We start from the raw sequence: 17,360 nt of genomic DNA on the forward strand, positions 1-17,360 counted from the left end.
TAGATTTAATAGGGATATGAGGTTTGGTCTCAACTCCCTGTGTGAGAACAGGGAGTTGGTGATCAGACCAGCAGATAAAGGGGGTGGGATCATAATTTTGGATAGGAAAGATTATCTGACCGAAATGTACAGGATCCTTGATGATCGAGACACCTATACCCCCCTTAGATTGGATCCTAAGACCCAATATAAGAAAGAACTTGAAACCCTTATCCAGAGGGGTTTTGAACAGGGTATCCTTAATAATAAAGAGAAACTACATCTGATCCCAAAAGCCCCACGCACTCCAGTGGTATATTACCTACCAAAGATTCATAAACATCCTACCTGCCCCCCGGGACGCCCTATTGTCAGTGGCATAGATTCTATCACATCCCGGGTGGGCAGGTATATAGATTTTTACTTACAACCTTTGGTAGCCAAAATGCCCTCATATATCTAGGACTCTCGACAAGTGATAAATCTATTAACCAATTACACCCCTACTTCAGGGTGCTGGCTAGTGACAGCGGATGTCACATCTTTAAATACAGTGATACCGCACAGTTTGGGGTTATTTGCAGTTGAATATTTCTTAAGGGGCGACTCCAAATTAATTGACGAACAAATTTGTTTTATTATGAAGTTACTTCATTTTGCAGCCACCCGGAGCTATTTCTGGTTTGGGGGCCAGTTTTATAGACAGGACCGAGGAGTTGCTATGGGGGCTAAATATGCCCCTAGTTTAGCTAACCTCTTTATGGCCCTGTGGGAGGAGGATGTCGTCTATGCCCGCCGCCAGCCACAGGTGGTGATGTGGGCAAGATACATAGACGACATCCTCCTCATATGGGATGGTAGCCGAGAGGATTTGGATACCTTTATGAGTGAACTAAACACCAATAATAGAGGTATTTTCCTTAATTATGAGGCCAGTCAGACTGAAATTAATTTTTTGGATCTAAGAATTGGGGTTGGAGACGGTCAATTTAGTACAGCTACTTATTTTAAGAGTACTGTCCGTAACTCTTATATACCTACTGATAGCTGCCACCATGAGGCATTGCTGAGATCAGTACCAAAAAGTCAACTTATACGCCTGAAAAGAAATTGCTCCAATCATGACAAGTTTCTGTTTCAGGCAGACATTCTCATCAAGTGTTTCCTGGAAAAGGGGTACCTAGAGGCCTCTCTTATGAAGACCTTAGAGGAGGTATCATTATTAGACAGAGGTGATCTTCTGAGGGCTAAAACACCTAGTCGTGACAAAGTACCTTCTGTCCCTTTCATAACCACCTATCCAATACAACATACTAATGTGGCTAGGCTCATTAAGAAACACTGGCATATTCTCACCAATGATCCAGTTTTAGGGAGTGTGCTCCCTGCTAAGCCACAAGTTATTTATAAGGGAGCTTCTTCCCTTAGAAGTAGAGTGGCCCCTAATATTGTCGACCCTCCTTCTGTTAAGAAAGGAGTCTTTGAGAATCTGACAGGTTTTTACCAATGTAGGAAGTGTAGGGTATGCTCCCTGAGTGGTTGTGTACATAGAAGAACGCACAAGTTTGTTTCTACCAGCACTTCAGAGGAGTTTGAGATCAAACCATTCATGACATGCTCGACAGAGAGGATCGTTTATCTGCTTAAATGTCCTTGTGGACTGCAATATGTAGGCAGGACCAAGCGTCCCCTCTCTGTTAGGCTCAATGAGCATGTGACGAATATTTTGACTGGGTTCCCTAAACACCCAGTATCCAGACATTACCTTGAGGCCCACAATTGGAATCCCGCTAAAACCATCTTTTTGGGGATTGATAAGTATACCACCCATTGGAGGGGTGGATCTCTGATACGTGGGATCTCGAGGCTTGAGATGTCATGGATACATAAATTGAGATGTTACACCCCCTTTTGACTTAATGTAGAGGTGGACCTTAACCGGTTCCCGACCGGCTCCTGTACTTTTAGGTCGGCAGAATGGCACAGCTGCGCAAAGTAACGTACCCGTACGTTACTTTTAATTTGCTGCAGTGTGCGCGCGCACGCCTGCTGCAATCTCCGTGAGTCAGATCGCGGACTCGATCGTCGCGGGCATACCCGCAATCGCCTCATGGAGAGGACGAACGGGGAGATGCCGTTGTAAACAGCATCTCCCCGTTCTGACTAGTGACAAGTGTCACTCGATCTCTGCTCCCTGTCATCGGGAGCAGAGATCAGTGACGTCACACACCAGCCCATCCCCCTAACAGTTAGAAATCACTCCCCTAGGACATACTTAACCCCTCCCCGCCCCCTAGTGGTTAACCCCTTCACTGCCAGTGTCATTTATACAGGAATCAATGCATTTTTATAGCACCGATTGCTGTATAAATGACAATGGTCCCAAAAATGTGTAAAAAATGTCCGACATGTTCGCCATAACATCGCAGTCACAATAAAAATCGCTGATCATCGCCATTACTAGTAAAAAAAAAAATTATTAATAAAATACCATAAAACTATCCCCTATTTTGTAAACGCTATAACTTTTGAGCAAACAAATCAATAAACGCTTATTGCGATTTTTTTTTTACCAAAAATATCTGGAAGAATATGTATCGCCCTAAACTGAGGAAAAAAAATGTTTTTTTATATATTTTTTGGGATAATTATTATAGCAAAATGTAAAAAATAATGCGTTTTTTTCAAAATTGTCGCTCTTATTTTGTTTATGGCGCAAAAAATAAAAATTGCAGAGATGATCAAATACCACCAAAAGAAAGCTCTATTTGTGGGAAAAAACGTCGCACGACCGTGCAATTGTCAATTAAAGCGACGCAGTGCCGAATCGCAAAAAACGCTCTGGTCAGGAAGGGGGTAAATCCTTCTGGGGCTGAAGTGGTTAATGCATTCATTGACAACTCCTAATTATTATCTATTCAATATGTACACTTGGTGTAAGTCCTCGGTGGCTTAGCCCAAATTAATTTTGGTGCAATTTCTTACTATCTGCCTCAGCTCTTATGGCTTTTAATTTTTATATTTTTTGCCTTATTCATTTTTAGTATAAGAGAGGGTTTAAGAAATTTTTCCTCCCTACATTAATTTTTTCTTTTTCTTTTTATTTCATTTTTATTTTTATTATTATTATTTTTATTTCCATTTTTTATTTTAATTTTATCTCCTCTTTTCAGTTGTTTAGTCATTCAACACCTATATAACACACTTGGCCCCTTTTTAAGGTTTCCTGGATTTCCTCCCCCTTTTTTCTCCACTGGCGTAGGGAATATTTAACATAGTTTTGTACATTACTTTTGTAATCTGTTTCCATGTTCAGTTCCTTGTCAAAATTGGGAATAACATCCATTTTAATGTAATGTATTTTATCACTTTAATCTGATTTCTATTTTGAATTTAGAGCCAGATATAGACATTAACATCTTTCAATCACTTCCTGTTTTTACCAGGAAGTTGAGCTTTGCCACCGATGTCTCACAACGAGGCTTGGTTTTGTTTTCTCTTGTTATAAATGTGCGATGAGTCAGTGCGTCGCCCGTTCCCTTGACAATGTCTTCATGAAACGAAACGTATGTCGGATGGTAGACGCGCTGACGTCATCACAGTATATCCCGTACCTCGTCCTGAACGGGTGTCCATTAGCCGGCCGGCTGCAGTGTTTTTATATGCTTTTATCTCTGGTTCACATGTAAGTGCAATCTTTATTTATGTTAAATATTGGTCTTAATGATTTCACACTATGGAGAGCCGTTGTTTTATATTTCTGGGTCCTGCCTATTGAATGTCGGGTTGGATTGAGCTGCCTAGTTTTGAGTCCTGGTCCCTCATTGGAAGCCGTGGTGTGAGTCCTGGTCCCTCATTGGAAGCCGTGGTGTGAGTCCTGGTCCCTCACTGGAAGCCGTGGTGTGAGTCCTGGTCCTTCATTGAAAGCCGTGGTGTGACGGTTCCTGTATTGACCATCAGGTTGCTGTACAAGCTTACTAAAGCTTGCCATCTGGTAATCGCATAATACACACGGTGGTGGATCCCCTCACGTGCTGGTGTTTTGTGATTGAATTATTTTTATCCGTACATCTTTGGTTGGACTCCTTTCTCTCTTCTATCTGGACTGAATATCCATTTACTCACATTTTTTCACTATTTGGACTTACCCCCCCCCTTTTTTGTTTTTTTCTGTGACCTTAATTGTGTTTCATATATGCTATTTCCAAGTCCTTTTAGGGCTTCTATCTGGACTGAATATCCATTTACTCACATTTTTTCACTATTTGGACTTATCCCCCCCCCTTTTTTGTTTTTTTCTGTGACCTTAATTGTGTTTCATATATGCTATTTCCGAGTCCTTTTAGGGCTTCTATCTGGACTGAATATCCATTTACTCACATTTTTTCACTATTTGGACATATTTTTACCCCCCTTTTTTTTTTTCTCTGTGACCTTAATTGTGTTTCATATATGCTATTTCCGAGTCCTTTAGGGCTTTTTTGTTTACATATATATCACTCTATATGCTTGTTCACTTATTTTTGCTCACGTTTTATAATATAGACAGAATATTAGTAAGAATATTAGATCAAACAAAAAAAAGAAACACTTACTGCAGCAATGAGTTTCTCTTTGAAGAATTCACTATTGGCAAAGAAAACAGGAGATGGGCATCTGAAAATCTTAATTCCTTTAGGCTCACCAATCTGGCACAAAAAAAATAAATAAAACTGAATTAAGCTTAGGCCCAGCTGAACTTTAATTTGAAATCACATTCCGGGTGCAACAAAACAGAAGGTGTTGTGGGAACCAGCATCAAACAGTAGAGCTTGAAAGGACACCGCCACTCGCTTTTCTTCTTTTAAAGGCTTTTCTTGCTCATTTTTTTTTAAAAAGAGAGTTCCAGAAAAACAAAAAACATGAGCATTCCCTTTCCATCAAAAGACAAATGTCATTCAGTTCATCTGGCTTGCACTTGCAGCACTGGCGCTCTGACCTTACACTCCAGGCCTTTGTCTGTCTTCTACAGACTGTTCACTCACCAATTCTGTGTGCACAGCTAGCAGCCCCTTGCTGCTCTTTGCCTCCACCTTTATCCTAGGTGAAGCTCTCCTGACTGCTGGGCAACAACCTCCTGTCTGCCAGGGTGGAGCCCAGAACCATGGTCAGGTCACTACTAATAGCCCAGCACACACCTGACCAATTAGTGTGCAGGTGGTTCTGAAAACCTGGACCCAGGATTGGAGCTTTCATCCCACCTGGATCACTTTGACATTTCTAGTTATAAACACACAGGGGGAGATTTACTAAATCTGGTGCAGTTGTGCATGGAGGCCAATCAGCTTCTAACTTCAGCTTGTTCAATTAAGCTTTGACAATAAAACCAGGAAGCTGATTGGTTTCTATGCAGAGCTGCACCAGATTTTGCTCACCCCAGTTGTAGTAAATCAACTCCATAATATTTAGTTATAATTGTGCCAAGACTTACGTCATAAAAGTCTTTCCTATTTTTGTAGATGTCAGTATTTTCAATATTGGCTAATACTGTAAATGTGGGGCTGCAAAATAAAAAAAGTTTTATTATGTATTGGTTACAACATCGTCAATGTCTTATGACAAGCATGAGCAAATAAGTCAGAAAAAGCAAAGCTAATATAAGTTGATCGATTTAAAGCAGAAATCAACCCCGCTATTATTTTTAGCCAAGGAAGCCATCTTAGCCTCTGTTTGATCTTCACCTGCCATGGTGCTGCACATGTGATCAGTTATGACTCCAGCCACTTGATGGTTTGACAATTTGGTCGAGAGCACAAGCAAATGTGACAGTTACATTCCCAGGATGTGCCAGGAATGTAACAGTTTTTTTTGAAACGGTTAAATCTATGGGTTTAGTTCTGCTTTAAATATCTCCGATTTTGATTACTGCTGTAAAGTGTGAACATAGCAGGGTATGCTCTCCTAAGGGCTCCGTATGTATAGACACAGGATTCCATTGGCAGACCAAATAAAACATAACTTTTCTCATTTGCTAAACTTATACTTCAAGAGCTCCAAAAAGCACAAAAGATGAAAGAAAAAATGTCCTTTAATTTAGACCAGACCTGGCAAATTGTGGCCCCAGAGCAACAGCTGGCCCTTTGGTTGTTCCTAGCTGGCCCTCAATGCTCCACTATCAGCATGCCTCTCTCAGCCTGTCACGCTGAGGCACACTGACAGATATCTATATGAACAGTTAAAAGAACTGGAAGGATAGAGCCTTAGGAACTGTTCAACACAGCAGGGAGGCTCAGTTCTGGTGGGAGAGCATTGCCTAGGAGAAGTCCACTTTCTCTCTCACCACTCTGCTGCCTAGCCAAGTTCTTTCTGTGTTAGCACCTGCATGCTGCAAACCCCAGGAGCCATACTGCTGTTTTTCACTCCTGGTCGGACTATACAGAAATTCCTGCTGTACTGATCTGTTTGTTTTCTATATGTTTACGTACTTATGGACCTTCTCAGGCCCAAAATCAATAGTGAGCAGAATTGAGTTTGGCCCTCCACAACAGTCTCAGTTTCTCATGTGGCCCATTGGGAAAATGAATTGCCCACCCCGATTTAAACAGTACAGTAGTTAGTGTAGTGAATGGCTTATGATACAGTAGGTTAAGGCCCCTTTCACACGAGCTGTGTCCATCCAATTAGCTGGGGATCCATGAACAGATCCCTTGCTGAACCTGAGCCAAACAGTACAGATGTCACTTTTGTGACATCCGTGTCCATTCAATTTCTTCTGTATGGATCCTAATGGACTCTTGCTAGGTCTATGGAAAGGCTGATGTAAATGGACATGCATCTGCTTACATCCCACTACCTCTGATCCATCATGTTTAACTCCAAAAAAAATGGAAAAAGACAGACTTTTTCCAGTGTGTTTTTTCAGACCTATATGGGCTAAGAGGTAACTGGATATAAACATACATGTGTCTATTTACTTCTGCCTGCCCATGGATTACATAAAGCTTTTGTTCAACTCTGCCAAAAAAACTGACAGGCAGATCTGAACTGAATGACCGTATGAAAGAATCCTAAGATAACTTCCTACCTAAATATAAATTTCTGCAACATCAGGCAACATTTTATACATTATTGTTGCAAACTCTGATTGCTCTTTGTAAGATATATAAAGATATTTCTATTTATCTAGCATTAAAAAACAGGCAAATTCACTTACAATTGCACACGGAACACCACGGTCAGAAGTTCAATGCCCACACCAGCGGCGAGCCCAAGGTCCAGACCAAGAATTATAGATGCTAGGAATGTTAATATCCACACAAGCTGTCAGGAAAACACACACTTTAATCTGTAGTGATCATAATCAACTCAAAATTAAAAGGACTGGCATATAAAATGTGTATATTGTTTGAATGAGAATGAAGTTTACAATTATCTCCTGTTTGTCTAAATTTGACACAGGGATTTTAGGCAGTATTATGTTCTATGTGATTTGGTGGTGTATGTGATTCTTAATTATCTGTGTGAACTTACAATGCAGAATACGCTTATTTAAATTTTCATCACAATTTTCTTGTGCTGCTTCCCTCTCATTAGTCTGAGCTGTGCTGCATATGGCATTCAAGAGGCTGCTACTAGGTAATATTTAGGAACTTACAATATAGATTAATGATTTTAATGAGAAAAAAAATGCATAAACATGTGTTTTCTGTCTGGAGTTCAGCTTTAAAAAATATGGAAGTTGTCCTTTCCAAGCTTTTTATAGGTTTCTGTTCTGTGGTTGTCAAATTCATTCTCTAGCATCACAGCTTTGCAAGTCATAGCTCACATAGCAACTTTAAGGGGGAATGGGCTGCCTCCAGGCCCACCTGCCCTCATCTATCCATTGAATGCATGTGCTCCCACTGTGGAGACCCTCATAAATTCGGTAGCATTTGGAACTGCAAGCATACACAGGGTGCCGTGAAGAGGCCTTGCAGCTTACACATGCATTTGCAGATGCGTGCTAACTAAACCCCTGTTTTTAATGCAGACTGTTGGACAGGTTAATCTGGTTGGTCAGGAGACTGGTTGGTGAGTTAAGCTATGGAATGTTCTGTTTTTGCATGGTCCACGTTTCTGTGTGATTCCTGTGCGATTTCCAGCCTATTCAAATGAATAGGCTGGAATCACACTGGATCGCACCAAAAGTAATGCATGCACTGCCTTTTAAAAACACACTACACTGGATTGCATTGTACTGTGTTACCATGCGATCTGGTGCAGGCAACTGCACTGCATTTGCGATCTGTGTTTTGGGTGCCATTAGGAATACATTGACCCCCACAGCAGATTGCACACCCAGTGTGTTTTGAACGCGGAGAGGGAAACGCACACGGATCACGGGTTTCCCGCACCTCATTCTGGTGTGAATAAGTCTTTAATAAAATTTTTGAGTGATTATTATAAAGATACAATGAGTGTAGGGTAATATTCCCACAACAACTAGCAGCTGTACAACCTAATGTGAAGAAATAAGGAGTAGTGAAATACAAGGCTAACAAGCAGTATGTATGTTTCCATATGTAAATATACAGTATGTTTGGTAAGCTATATACAGTATCTATAGGTACTTAATCTTATCATTTCTGTAGGAGCCTTTATTCACAGCTCTAAATAAAATAAATATAATATGCTTGATATTTAGATAGTAAACATACAAATCCAATGCAAAGAACAAAAAAAACATTATAAAATAAAGATCTACTTACACAGTCATATTTGTCTCTTTTAAACAATACAGGAATTTCATTGAATTTCATCAACATCCCCTTTAAATTTACCAGGATAATGCCAGCCAAAACTGACTATAAAACAAAAAGTACAAAAAAGTTTTTATTTGTAAGGATATTGACTGAGGCATTTTAACAAGAAGAAAGCTGAATTCTGGGAAAAAATGATTTTTGTACAATGTAAGAATAAGTTACCACTGATGATGTGTGCCCCATGTTGTAAAGCGCTGCGCAAACTGTTGGCGCTATATAAATCCTGTATAATAATAATAATAATGTGTGACTGCTGCTACGTTCTCTAAAACTGCTAATTTCATTACTCCCATATACTACAGTATGTGCTGAACCTTACAGCTTTGGCTGGAATACAGTTCACCACCTGGCATTTTTTGAGTAGGGGAGAGGATGAACATCACAAGAGAAAGAGACCCCCTATTAGGACTTTACTATGGCTGGAACTGTATGTTATAGTGCCAGATGATCAGCTCTTGCTTTAGTATAAGGAAGTCATGAAATTAGCAGTTTTAGGGAACACAGCAGCCGCACATGGGGCACACATCATTAGTGGTAACTTATTCTTACATTGCAAATGTCCAAAAAAATATTTTTTTCCTAGAGTTCAGATTTAAACCATTTACACTATTCCCCCAAAGAAGCATCAATGTCATGTTCCTATGACAGTTTACAGGACAAACAAAATGGTTTTACATTGTTGAATGCTTTCTCCCCTCTAATTTTATGGTAACTCTGGTGACGCTGTGAGAAAGACGTGGGACAGCCCTGGATGTTCAAACTCCTGGTAGATAAAAGTGTATACAGACCTACCCTATTGCAGGGGGTCATGTTTGTCTGGTGAGTTCTCCAGAGTGGTGATGGTACGCAGTGGTGGAGTAAAACACCGAAGAATCATTGTAGCGCAAGAATTGTTATGGTGCAAGATTTATTGTTGCTTTGCATAATCTGCATGGAGCGCTTTATATATTGGAGAAATATATTACAGGAAAGATGACATTTGAATGTTGCACTTTAATGGACACTCATATTGTTGCACTTTAATGGACATTTACATTGACAGTAATACACTTTATTTGCTTATTAACTCATTTATTTTAGGAGTGCTGTGTATTGAGAGAATAAGAATTTAAAGTGGTATTAAAGGTTCAGCTTTAAAAAAACAAACAAACAAACAAAAAAACAAACATGTCATACTTACCTGCTCTGTGTAATGGTTTTGCACAGAGTAGTATTATCTTTTAGGGTCTCCAGCTGGCACACCTGGCTCCTCCCCCTTGACCAGTGCTCCCAATAGCAAGCCTCTTGTTATGGGGGTACTGGTGCTTGCTCACCCCCAAGCCCTGCTCTATATGTCCATAAGATACATAGAGCAGCAGCTGAGCCCCGCCCCCTGCTCTCTCCTCATTGCCTCACTGGATGTGATTGACAGCAATTGGAGCCAGTGGCTCCCGATGATGTCTCAGCCAATGAAGAGAGGGAGTCCTGTGACAGCCGAAGAACTGGATTGAGAGGGGGCTCAGGTGAGCATGGGGGGGGGGGGGGGGGGGCTGTGGGGGGAGCAGCAAACAGAAGGTTTTTTTACCTTCATGTACAGAATGCATGGAGGGAACAAAAAAATGTATCCTTTACAACCACTTTAAGCACATAGTGTGTTACACACACAGCAGCTGGGATTATATATAACGGAAAATTGTATACTCACCTTTCCATAATTTTCCTTTCCTGTCGCATCTCATGGCAGCATACACCTATGGGTTGTGGCTCCGCCCCCGCAACCTGATAGGACCGCGTAGCTATTAAAGTCTGAGAGAGCCCCTGCCCCAGCATTCTCCGTGTATATATACCTCACCTCAGATGGGTGGGCATTTGTATGCTGCCATGAGATGCGACAGGAAAGGAAAATTACGGAAAGGTGAGTATACAATTTTCCGTTTTCCTGTCGCATCATGGCAGCATACACCTATGGGGAATAACTCGCAAACTGACAGTAATACACTTTATTTGCTTATTAACTCATTTATTTTAGGAGTGCTGTGTATTGAGAGAATAAGAATTTAAAGTGGTATTAAAGGTTCAGCTTTAAAAAAACAAACAAACAAACAAAAAAACAAACATGTCATACTTACCTGCTCTGTGTAATGGTTTTGCACAGAGTAGTATTATCTTTTAGGGTCTCCAGCTGGCACACCTGGCTCCTCCCCCTTGACCAGTGCTCCCAATAGCAAGCCTCTTGTTATGGGGGTACTGGTGCTTGCTCACCCCCAAGCCCTGCTCTATATGTCCATAAGATACATAGAGCCGCAGCTGAGCCCCGCCCCCTGCTCTCTCCTCATTGCCTCACTGGATGTGAATGACAGCAATTGGAGCCAGTGGCTCCCGATGATGTCTCAGCCAATGAAGAGAGGGAGTCCTGTGACAGCCGAAGAACTGGATTGAGAGGGGGCTCAGGTGAGCATGGGGGGGGGGGGGGGGCTGTGGGGGGAGCAGCAAACAGAAGGTTTTTTTACCTTCATGTACAGAATGCATGGAGGGAACAAAAAAATGTATCCTTTACAACCACTTTAAGCACATAGTGTGTTACACACACAGCAGCTGGGATTTTTAGAATCACTAAGCGCGGGTGTTGTTTGTTTCATACTGTTATAATAGTACGGAAGCGCATTATTCCATATATACAGCTGTCTGAATATATAACGGAAAATTGTATACTCACCTTTCCGTAATTTTCCTTTCCTGTCGCATCTCATGGCAGCATACACCTATGGGTTGTGGCTCCGCCCCCGCAACCTGATAGGACCGCGTAGCTATTAAAGTCTGAGAGAGCCCCTGCCCCAGCATTCTCCGTGTATATATACCTCACCTCAGATGGGTGGGCATTTGTATGCTGCCATGAGATGCGACAGGAAAGGAAAATTACGGAAAGGTGAGTATACAATTTTCCGTTTTCCTGTCGCATCATGGCAGCATACACCTATGGGGAATAACTCGCAAACTGGGTGGGTATGAGCAAAAGATAAGTTTTTTATTTAGAAGGTATTGAGGAGTTAGCCTGAATAATTGCTCTCCCAAATTCTACCGTGGACAATCTAGCGGAGTCCACTTTATAATGAGAGATAAAAGTGGTTTTCGAAGACCAAGTGGCTGCTTTGCAGATGGTTTCGGCTGATACCCTGCAGTAGGCCGCCCAGGAGGTCGCCATTGCCCTTGTGGAGTGTGCCCTTAAGCCCTCAGGTACTCGTGCATTGTTAGATGCGTAAGCTCTCTTAATGATCTTCACCAACCATGCTGCGATGGTGCGAGAGGTTGCTGCTTGTCCTCTTCTAAACCCATGAGGAATGACCAGTAGGTCCTCTGTCTTCCTTAAATTGCTGGTTGCCAGGAGGTAGGCCTGGATATTCGACTTTATGTCAAGCGGATGTGGATCACCCTGTTCTGTGGATAGGGTAGGGAGACATAGTTCTTGGTTAAAGTGGAAAGATGATGACACTTTCGGGATGAAGCGATCCGATGGTTTTAAGACTACTTTGTCTGGATAGAACATCAAGTATGGTTCCTTAGCCTGTAAGGCCTGAATTTCCGATACCCTTTTAGCTGATGTAATTGCTATTAGGAAAGTGACTTTGAGAGTTAGGTCCCACAGGGAAACATTCTCTAACGGAAAAAATGGCTCATGGGATAAGGCTTCCAACACTACTGAAAGATCCCATGTCGGGAAGGAAGGTTTCCTAGGTGGTCTCAGCTTTAGGCAAGCCTTCTGAAATTGGATGATGCGAGGTTCTTGAGCCCATTTCACTCCTGTCATAGTGGATAGGGCTGATACATGTACCTTCAGGGTACTAGACCTAAGACCTTTATCTAGACCTAACTGGAGAAAGTCGAGGATCTGAGGAACTGATGGAGATGCCGGGTTCCAGGATTGCTGTTGTGCGACTAAGAGAAAACTCTCCCAGACCCCTTTTATAGGTTTTATTGGTCGTGGATTTTCTGGCCTGGAGGAGAGTGTCTATCACTTTCTGGGAGCAACCTTGGACTAAGAACCTAGTCCTTTCAATCTCCATGCTGTTAGATGCAGCCTCTCCGGAAATGGGTGAAGGAGTTGCCCCTGCGATAGTATATCCGCTGTCATTGGGAGTGTCAGTGGTTCTGCTGTGCTCAATTGGAGGAGCGTCGTAAACCATGGTCGTCTCGGCCAAAATGGGAGGACTGCTAGCACTGTGGCTTTCGACCTCTTGAGTCTGAGTAAGAATCTCGGAATGAGTGGTGTTGGCGGAAATATGTACCCCAAACGGAAGTTCCAGTCGTGTTGTAGGCAATCCGTGCCTTCTGCCGATGGGAAAGGAATTCTGGCTAGATATCTCTGGCATTTCGTGTTGACCGGTGTTGCCGCCAGGTCTATATCCGGTATCCCCCAGGTCTGGGTTATGAGGGTAAAGGCTTGGTGACTTAAGGCCCACTCGTTGTTTGATACAAAGGTCCGACTTAGAGAGTCGGCTAGTTGATTTTGGACTCCTGGGACATACGCTGCCGTTAATCCCGACAGGTTCAGCTGTGCCCACTCGAAGACTGGACGGACTTCCCGCATCATGGAGCGACTCCTGGTGCCCCCCTGCCTGTTGATATAGGCAACTGCCACTCTGTTGTCCAATTTTAGCAGGACCTCTTCCCCCTGAGGAGGGGGCTGAAGGCTAACAGAGCTTGGAAAGCTGCTTTCATCTCCAATATATTTGAAACCACGTTCTGTGTTCTGAATGTCCAAAGGCCCTGGACTGCGTGATGGCGGTAGTGTGCCCCCCAGCCCTTCAGGCTGGCGTCTGAAGTGATTATTTCCTGAGGAAGAGGGACTATATGCCTGCATCTCTTCAGATTGTTCAATCTGGTCCACCACCAGAGTGATTGTTTTATTTCTTTCTGGACTATGATCGGCTGAGACAATGATACCCCGTTCCATTGTTTTAACAATGATGCTTGCAGAGGTCTGGTGTTCCATTGGGCCCATTGTACCATTGGGATGGTTGCTGAGAATGACCCCAGTATGCTGAGGTACTCCCGGGCTGGTAGTGTGGTAGAGGCTAATAACTTTCTTGCCTTCTGAATGAGGCTGGGAATTTTTTCCTGCGGAAGTTCCACCGTATTGAGACGGGTGTCTAGTTCCGCCCCCAGGAATATCATTCTCTGAGTGGGCTGCAGATTGCTTTTCCCCCAGTTTATGATCCAGCCGAAGTTTTGTAGGGTGGTAATCAGAATGGATCGATGCAGTAGAAGGGAATCCTGATTGTCTGCTAGCAAAAGGATGTCGTCCAGGTAATGATGGACCCTCAATCCTTGTTTTCTTAGTAAGGCTATTACTGGCAGTAAGATTTTTGTGAATGTCCTTGGAGCGGTGGAGATCCCGAACGGGAGGCTTTGGAATTGAAAATGATGTAGACCTACCGCAAAGCGGAGAAATTTTTGGAATGAGATGTGAATGGGGACGTGCAGATAGGCGTCTTGTAAATCGACGGAAAGCATCCAATCCCCAATATTCATGGCCCGAAGAATTGACTGGAGGCTCTCCATTTTGAATGTCTCGACTAAGATTGAGCGATTGAGATTCTTTAGATCTAAGACAGGGCGTAGATCCCCCGATTTCTTCTTCACTAGAAACAACGGGGAGTAGAATCCCGTTGACCTTTGGGATATTGGAACTTCCACTATGGCTTCCTTTTGTAACAGGTCTTGGACGTACTTTGTCAGTAGCATCCTTTTTTCCCGAGATGCAGGTAGTCTGGATACAGAGAATTGGTCTCTTGGAGCCTGTCTTGAATTTCCATTTGTGGCCGAACTGGACAGTGTCTATCGTCCATGGGTCCTTTATTGTATCCGCCCAGACCTGCTTGAAACTCATGAGTCTGGCCCCCACTAAAGCTGGTTGGGCGGACGCACCTTCAAAAAGACTTTTGTTCCCCTGACGCAGGGGTCTTAGACTTTTGGAGCTTGAGGAATGATGACTGGGGATTCTTCCAGTTCCTCCTATACTCTTTTCCGGGCCTGTAGGATCTTGCCTCTCTGTATTTATCTGGCAGATTTCTTCTAGAAACCGGTGGTCTCTGCTGCCTGGGCCTCCTATCTGAAGGGATGAGTCCTGATTTTCCCCCCCGTGACTTTAGAAATAGCCACGTCCAGTTTTTCTCCAAAAAGGTTTACGCCATCAAAGGGTATTTTGCACCAATTGGATTTTGAGGAGGGATCTGCCGACCAGGGTTTTAACCAGAGCGCCCTTCTGGCCATTACTGAGCTTAACATTGCTCTTGAAGTGGTTTTAATTATATCCACAGAGGCTTCTGCGACAAAGTCGCCTGCAAGACTAAGTTCTTGGAGTGCTGAGATAACTTTCTCCTGCTCTATTCCTTCCGATACCAGCTTCTCGGCCATCGTGGACCAGCTTGAGATAGCCTTACCGACAGCAGCCAATGCTATTGCTGGCCTGCAAGCGCCACCTGCCGAGAGGTAGGTTCTCTTAAGATCCAGATCGATCTTTCTATCCAGGACGTCTTTGAATGTGACTGCATCCTCTATTGGAAGTGTTACGTGCCTGGCGAGGCGCATTAGGGAGGAGTCGACCACTGGAGGAGATATTAGTGGGTTGACGTTAGGCTCTTTAAGTGGATAGAGTTTTGATAATCTGTTGCTGAGGCCAGTTTTTATCTCTGGCTTTTGCCACTCATCCTTAATTAGATCCTCAAGTTCCTCAATGAACGGGAAGTTCTCTGGGACTTTTTTAAGATTTGGAAAGTATTTCCTCACTTTTTGAGGAGTTTCTTTTTCTTCCACCCAGTCGATCGCCTCTTTTACTGACTTCACGAATGGGTCGATCAATGAGAAGTCGAAGCCGGTGGATGCCTCTAGATCATCAGTGTCAGAGAGAGGGTCTGACGTCTTTGATGATGATGGGGCAGTGGATGAGGTATTTTGTATAGGTCTGCTGGCTTCTGGCTCTGCGACTTGTGGTGATGGATCAATTGGTTCTCTTGCCTCTGTTTCTCTGTCCTTAGTTGCCTCAATGAAGCATGTGCGACAGGCCAGTTTGTCTGGAAGTGCTGTAGCACCGCAAATCCAGCAGGAGTTCCCGGGTGGACGGGAAGGCTGGGTGACAGGAGATTTCCTGCGCGCAGGGGATTTTTTGTGGTGGGAGGGACTATGCCTTGATCTTGATCGGCTTCTCCTGCGACTTGATCTGCTCCTCCTGCGACTTGAGCGGCTTCTGCGACTTGAGCGACTTCTGCCGCGCTCTGAGCGACTCTGCCTGTGGCTTGAGCGGCTCCTTCTTGAAGGCTCCCCTCGTCTTGAATGTGACGATCTGGAAGACCTGGTGGGGCTGTTCAATTTAAACAGCATTAGTGAGGGCTCTCTTTTTCCTTCTCTTCATACTTACCCATCATCCCCTCTTACCTAGTAGGCTGGCGATGGTCTACCTGGGCAACGGTCTCCATGAAAGGTGATGAATCAACATATAATTATATAGGTGGCTTAGCATGCATGGGATAGCAGATAGTAAACAAGCAAAGAAAAAACCATCATAGATCTTACCTGGGCGTGGAAATAGCAAGAGAGAGACAGGGTAGAACAGCTGGGTAGAGTAGCAAAAGAAATCCGGTCAAAATTCCCCCTTACAGGCTCAGGAGAGAAGAGACAAGAAAATGCTGACATTACAGCATTTTTAAACTTGCCGCCGTCTCGGGGTGATGACGTCACGCTCGAGCATGCTCAGATGCGCTCTGAGGCCTCCGACGCCATTTTGGAAGCTGGAAAGTGGGATGTCCTGACAAGCTGGAGCTATGGAGACAGACAGGAGGGGAGTTACCCACAGGTGCACAGAAAGGAGCTGGAGACCGCTGCGATCCATAAACCTGTTTAAGGTTTGTAATGTATTGTAACATACCCCTGAGACCATCAGAGTGGGGTTCCTTCCATTGAGCTCATTTAGAGGCTGTACAGGATAGGACTTCCACCCAGGAGAGGCTAGAACCTGGCTGGGGCGAATGTTTTAGGTAAGGGATGCATGTTTTCGGTCCTTGACAGGTGAGGAAAAAAAGGAGAATGCTGGGGCAGGGGCTCTCTCAGACTTTAATAGCTACACGGTCCTATCAGGTTGCGGGGGCGGAGCCACAACCCATAGGTGTATGCTGCCATGATGCGACAGGAAACTAGCTTTGCCACAGATCAAATTTCAAAGCAAATAAAGGCCAAGATTGTTTTATTTCTATAGCCAGAGATAATATTTTATGAGTCTATTCCAATCATCCAATAGAAAGGGCTATTTCATCATCTAGCACCAGCTGTTTGTTAATCTTCCCATTTGCAGTAAAGTAAAACATGAATAGTGTTTACTGTGTTATAAAAAATTTTCAAATCGGATTTTTTTTTATTTATTTATTTTTTTTTTTTTATTTATTATTTAGAATTACTATGTTATTCTTTCATTACTGCTAGATTTGAAGCACATTTAAAATATATAAATACACCAATAAATTACCTTTGGCAGAGGTTTTAAAAGGTATCCAACAGCCAATGTCACTATTAATACAAGTATACCAGAAATGATGCCAGCAACCTAGGAAATGTTAATAGGAAAGAATTACA

The 17,360-nt window shown here is 43.1% G+C and overlaps 1 protein-coding gene across 1 annotated transcript in view; it reads right to left on the bottom strand.

Moving 5' to 3' along the window:
- LOC141131885 (chloride anion exchanger-like) overlaps window positions 1-17,360 on the bottom strand; it is a 134,040-nt gene that overhangs the window by 24,295 nt on the left and 92,385 nt on the right. Inside the window, exons 11-15 of the mRNA XM_073619675.1 lie at window positions 17,254-17,331; window positions 8,706-8,801; window positions 7,172-7,278; window positions 5,450-5,519; window positions 4,575-4,667 (exon numbers count right to left, since the gene is read on the bottom strand). Coding sequence (XP_073475776.1) covers window positions 4,575-4,667; window positions 5,450-5,519; window positions 7,172-7,278; window positions 8,706-8,801; window positions 17,254-17,331 — 444 coding nt within the window. The remainder of the gene's footprint in view (window positions 1-4,574; window positions 4,668-5,449; window positions 5,520-7,171; window positions 7,279-8,705; window positions 8,802-17,253; window positions 17,332-17,360) is intronic.

The sequence above is a fragment of the Aquarana catesbeiana genome, linkage group LG03 (assembly GCF_042186555.1).
Source record: "Aquarana catesbeiana isolate 2022-GZ linkage group LG03, ASM4218655v1, whole genome shotgun sequence".
Taxonomy (NCBI): Eukaryota; Metazoa; Chordata; class Amphibia; order Anura; family Ranidae; genus Aquarana; species Aquarana catesbeiana.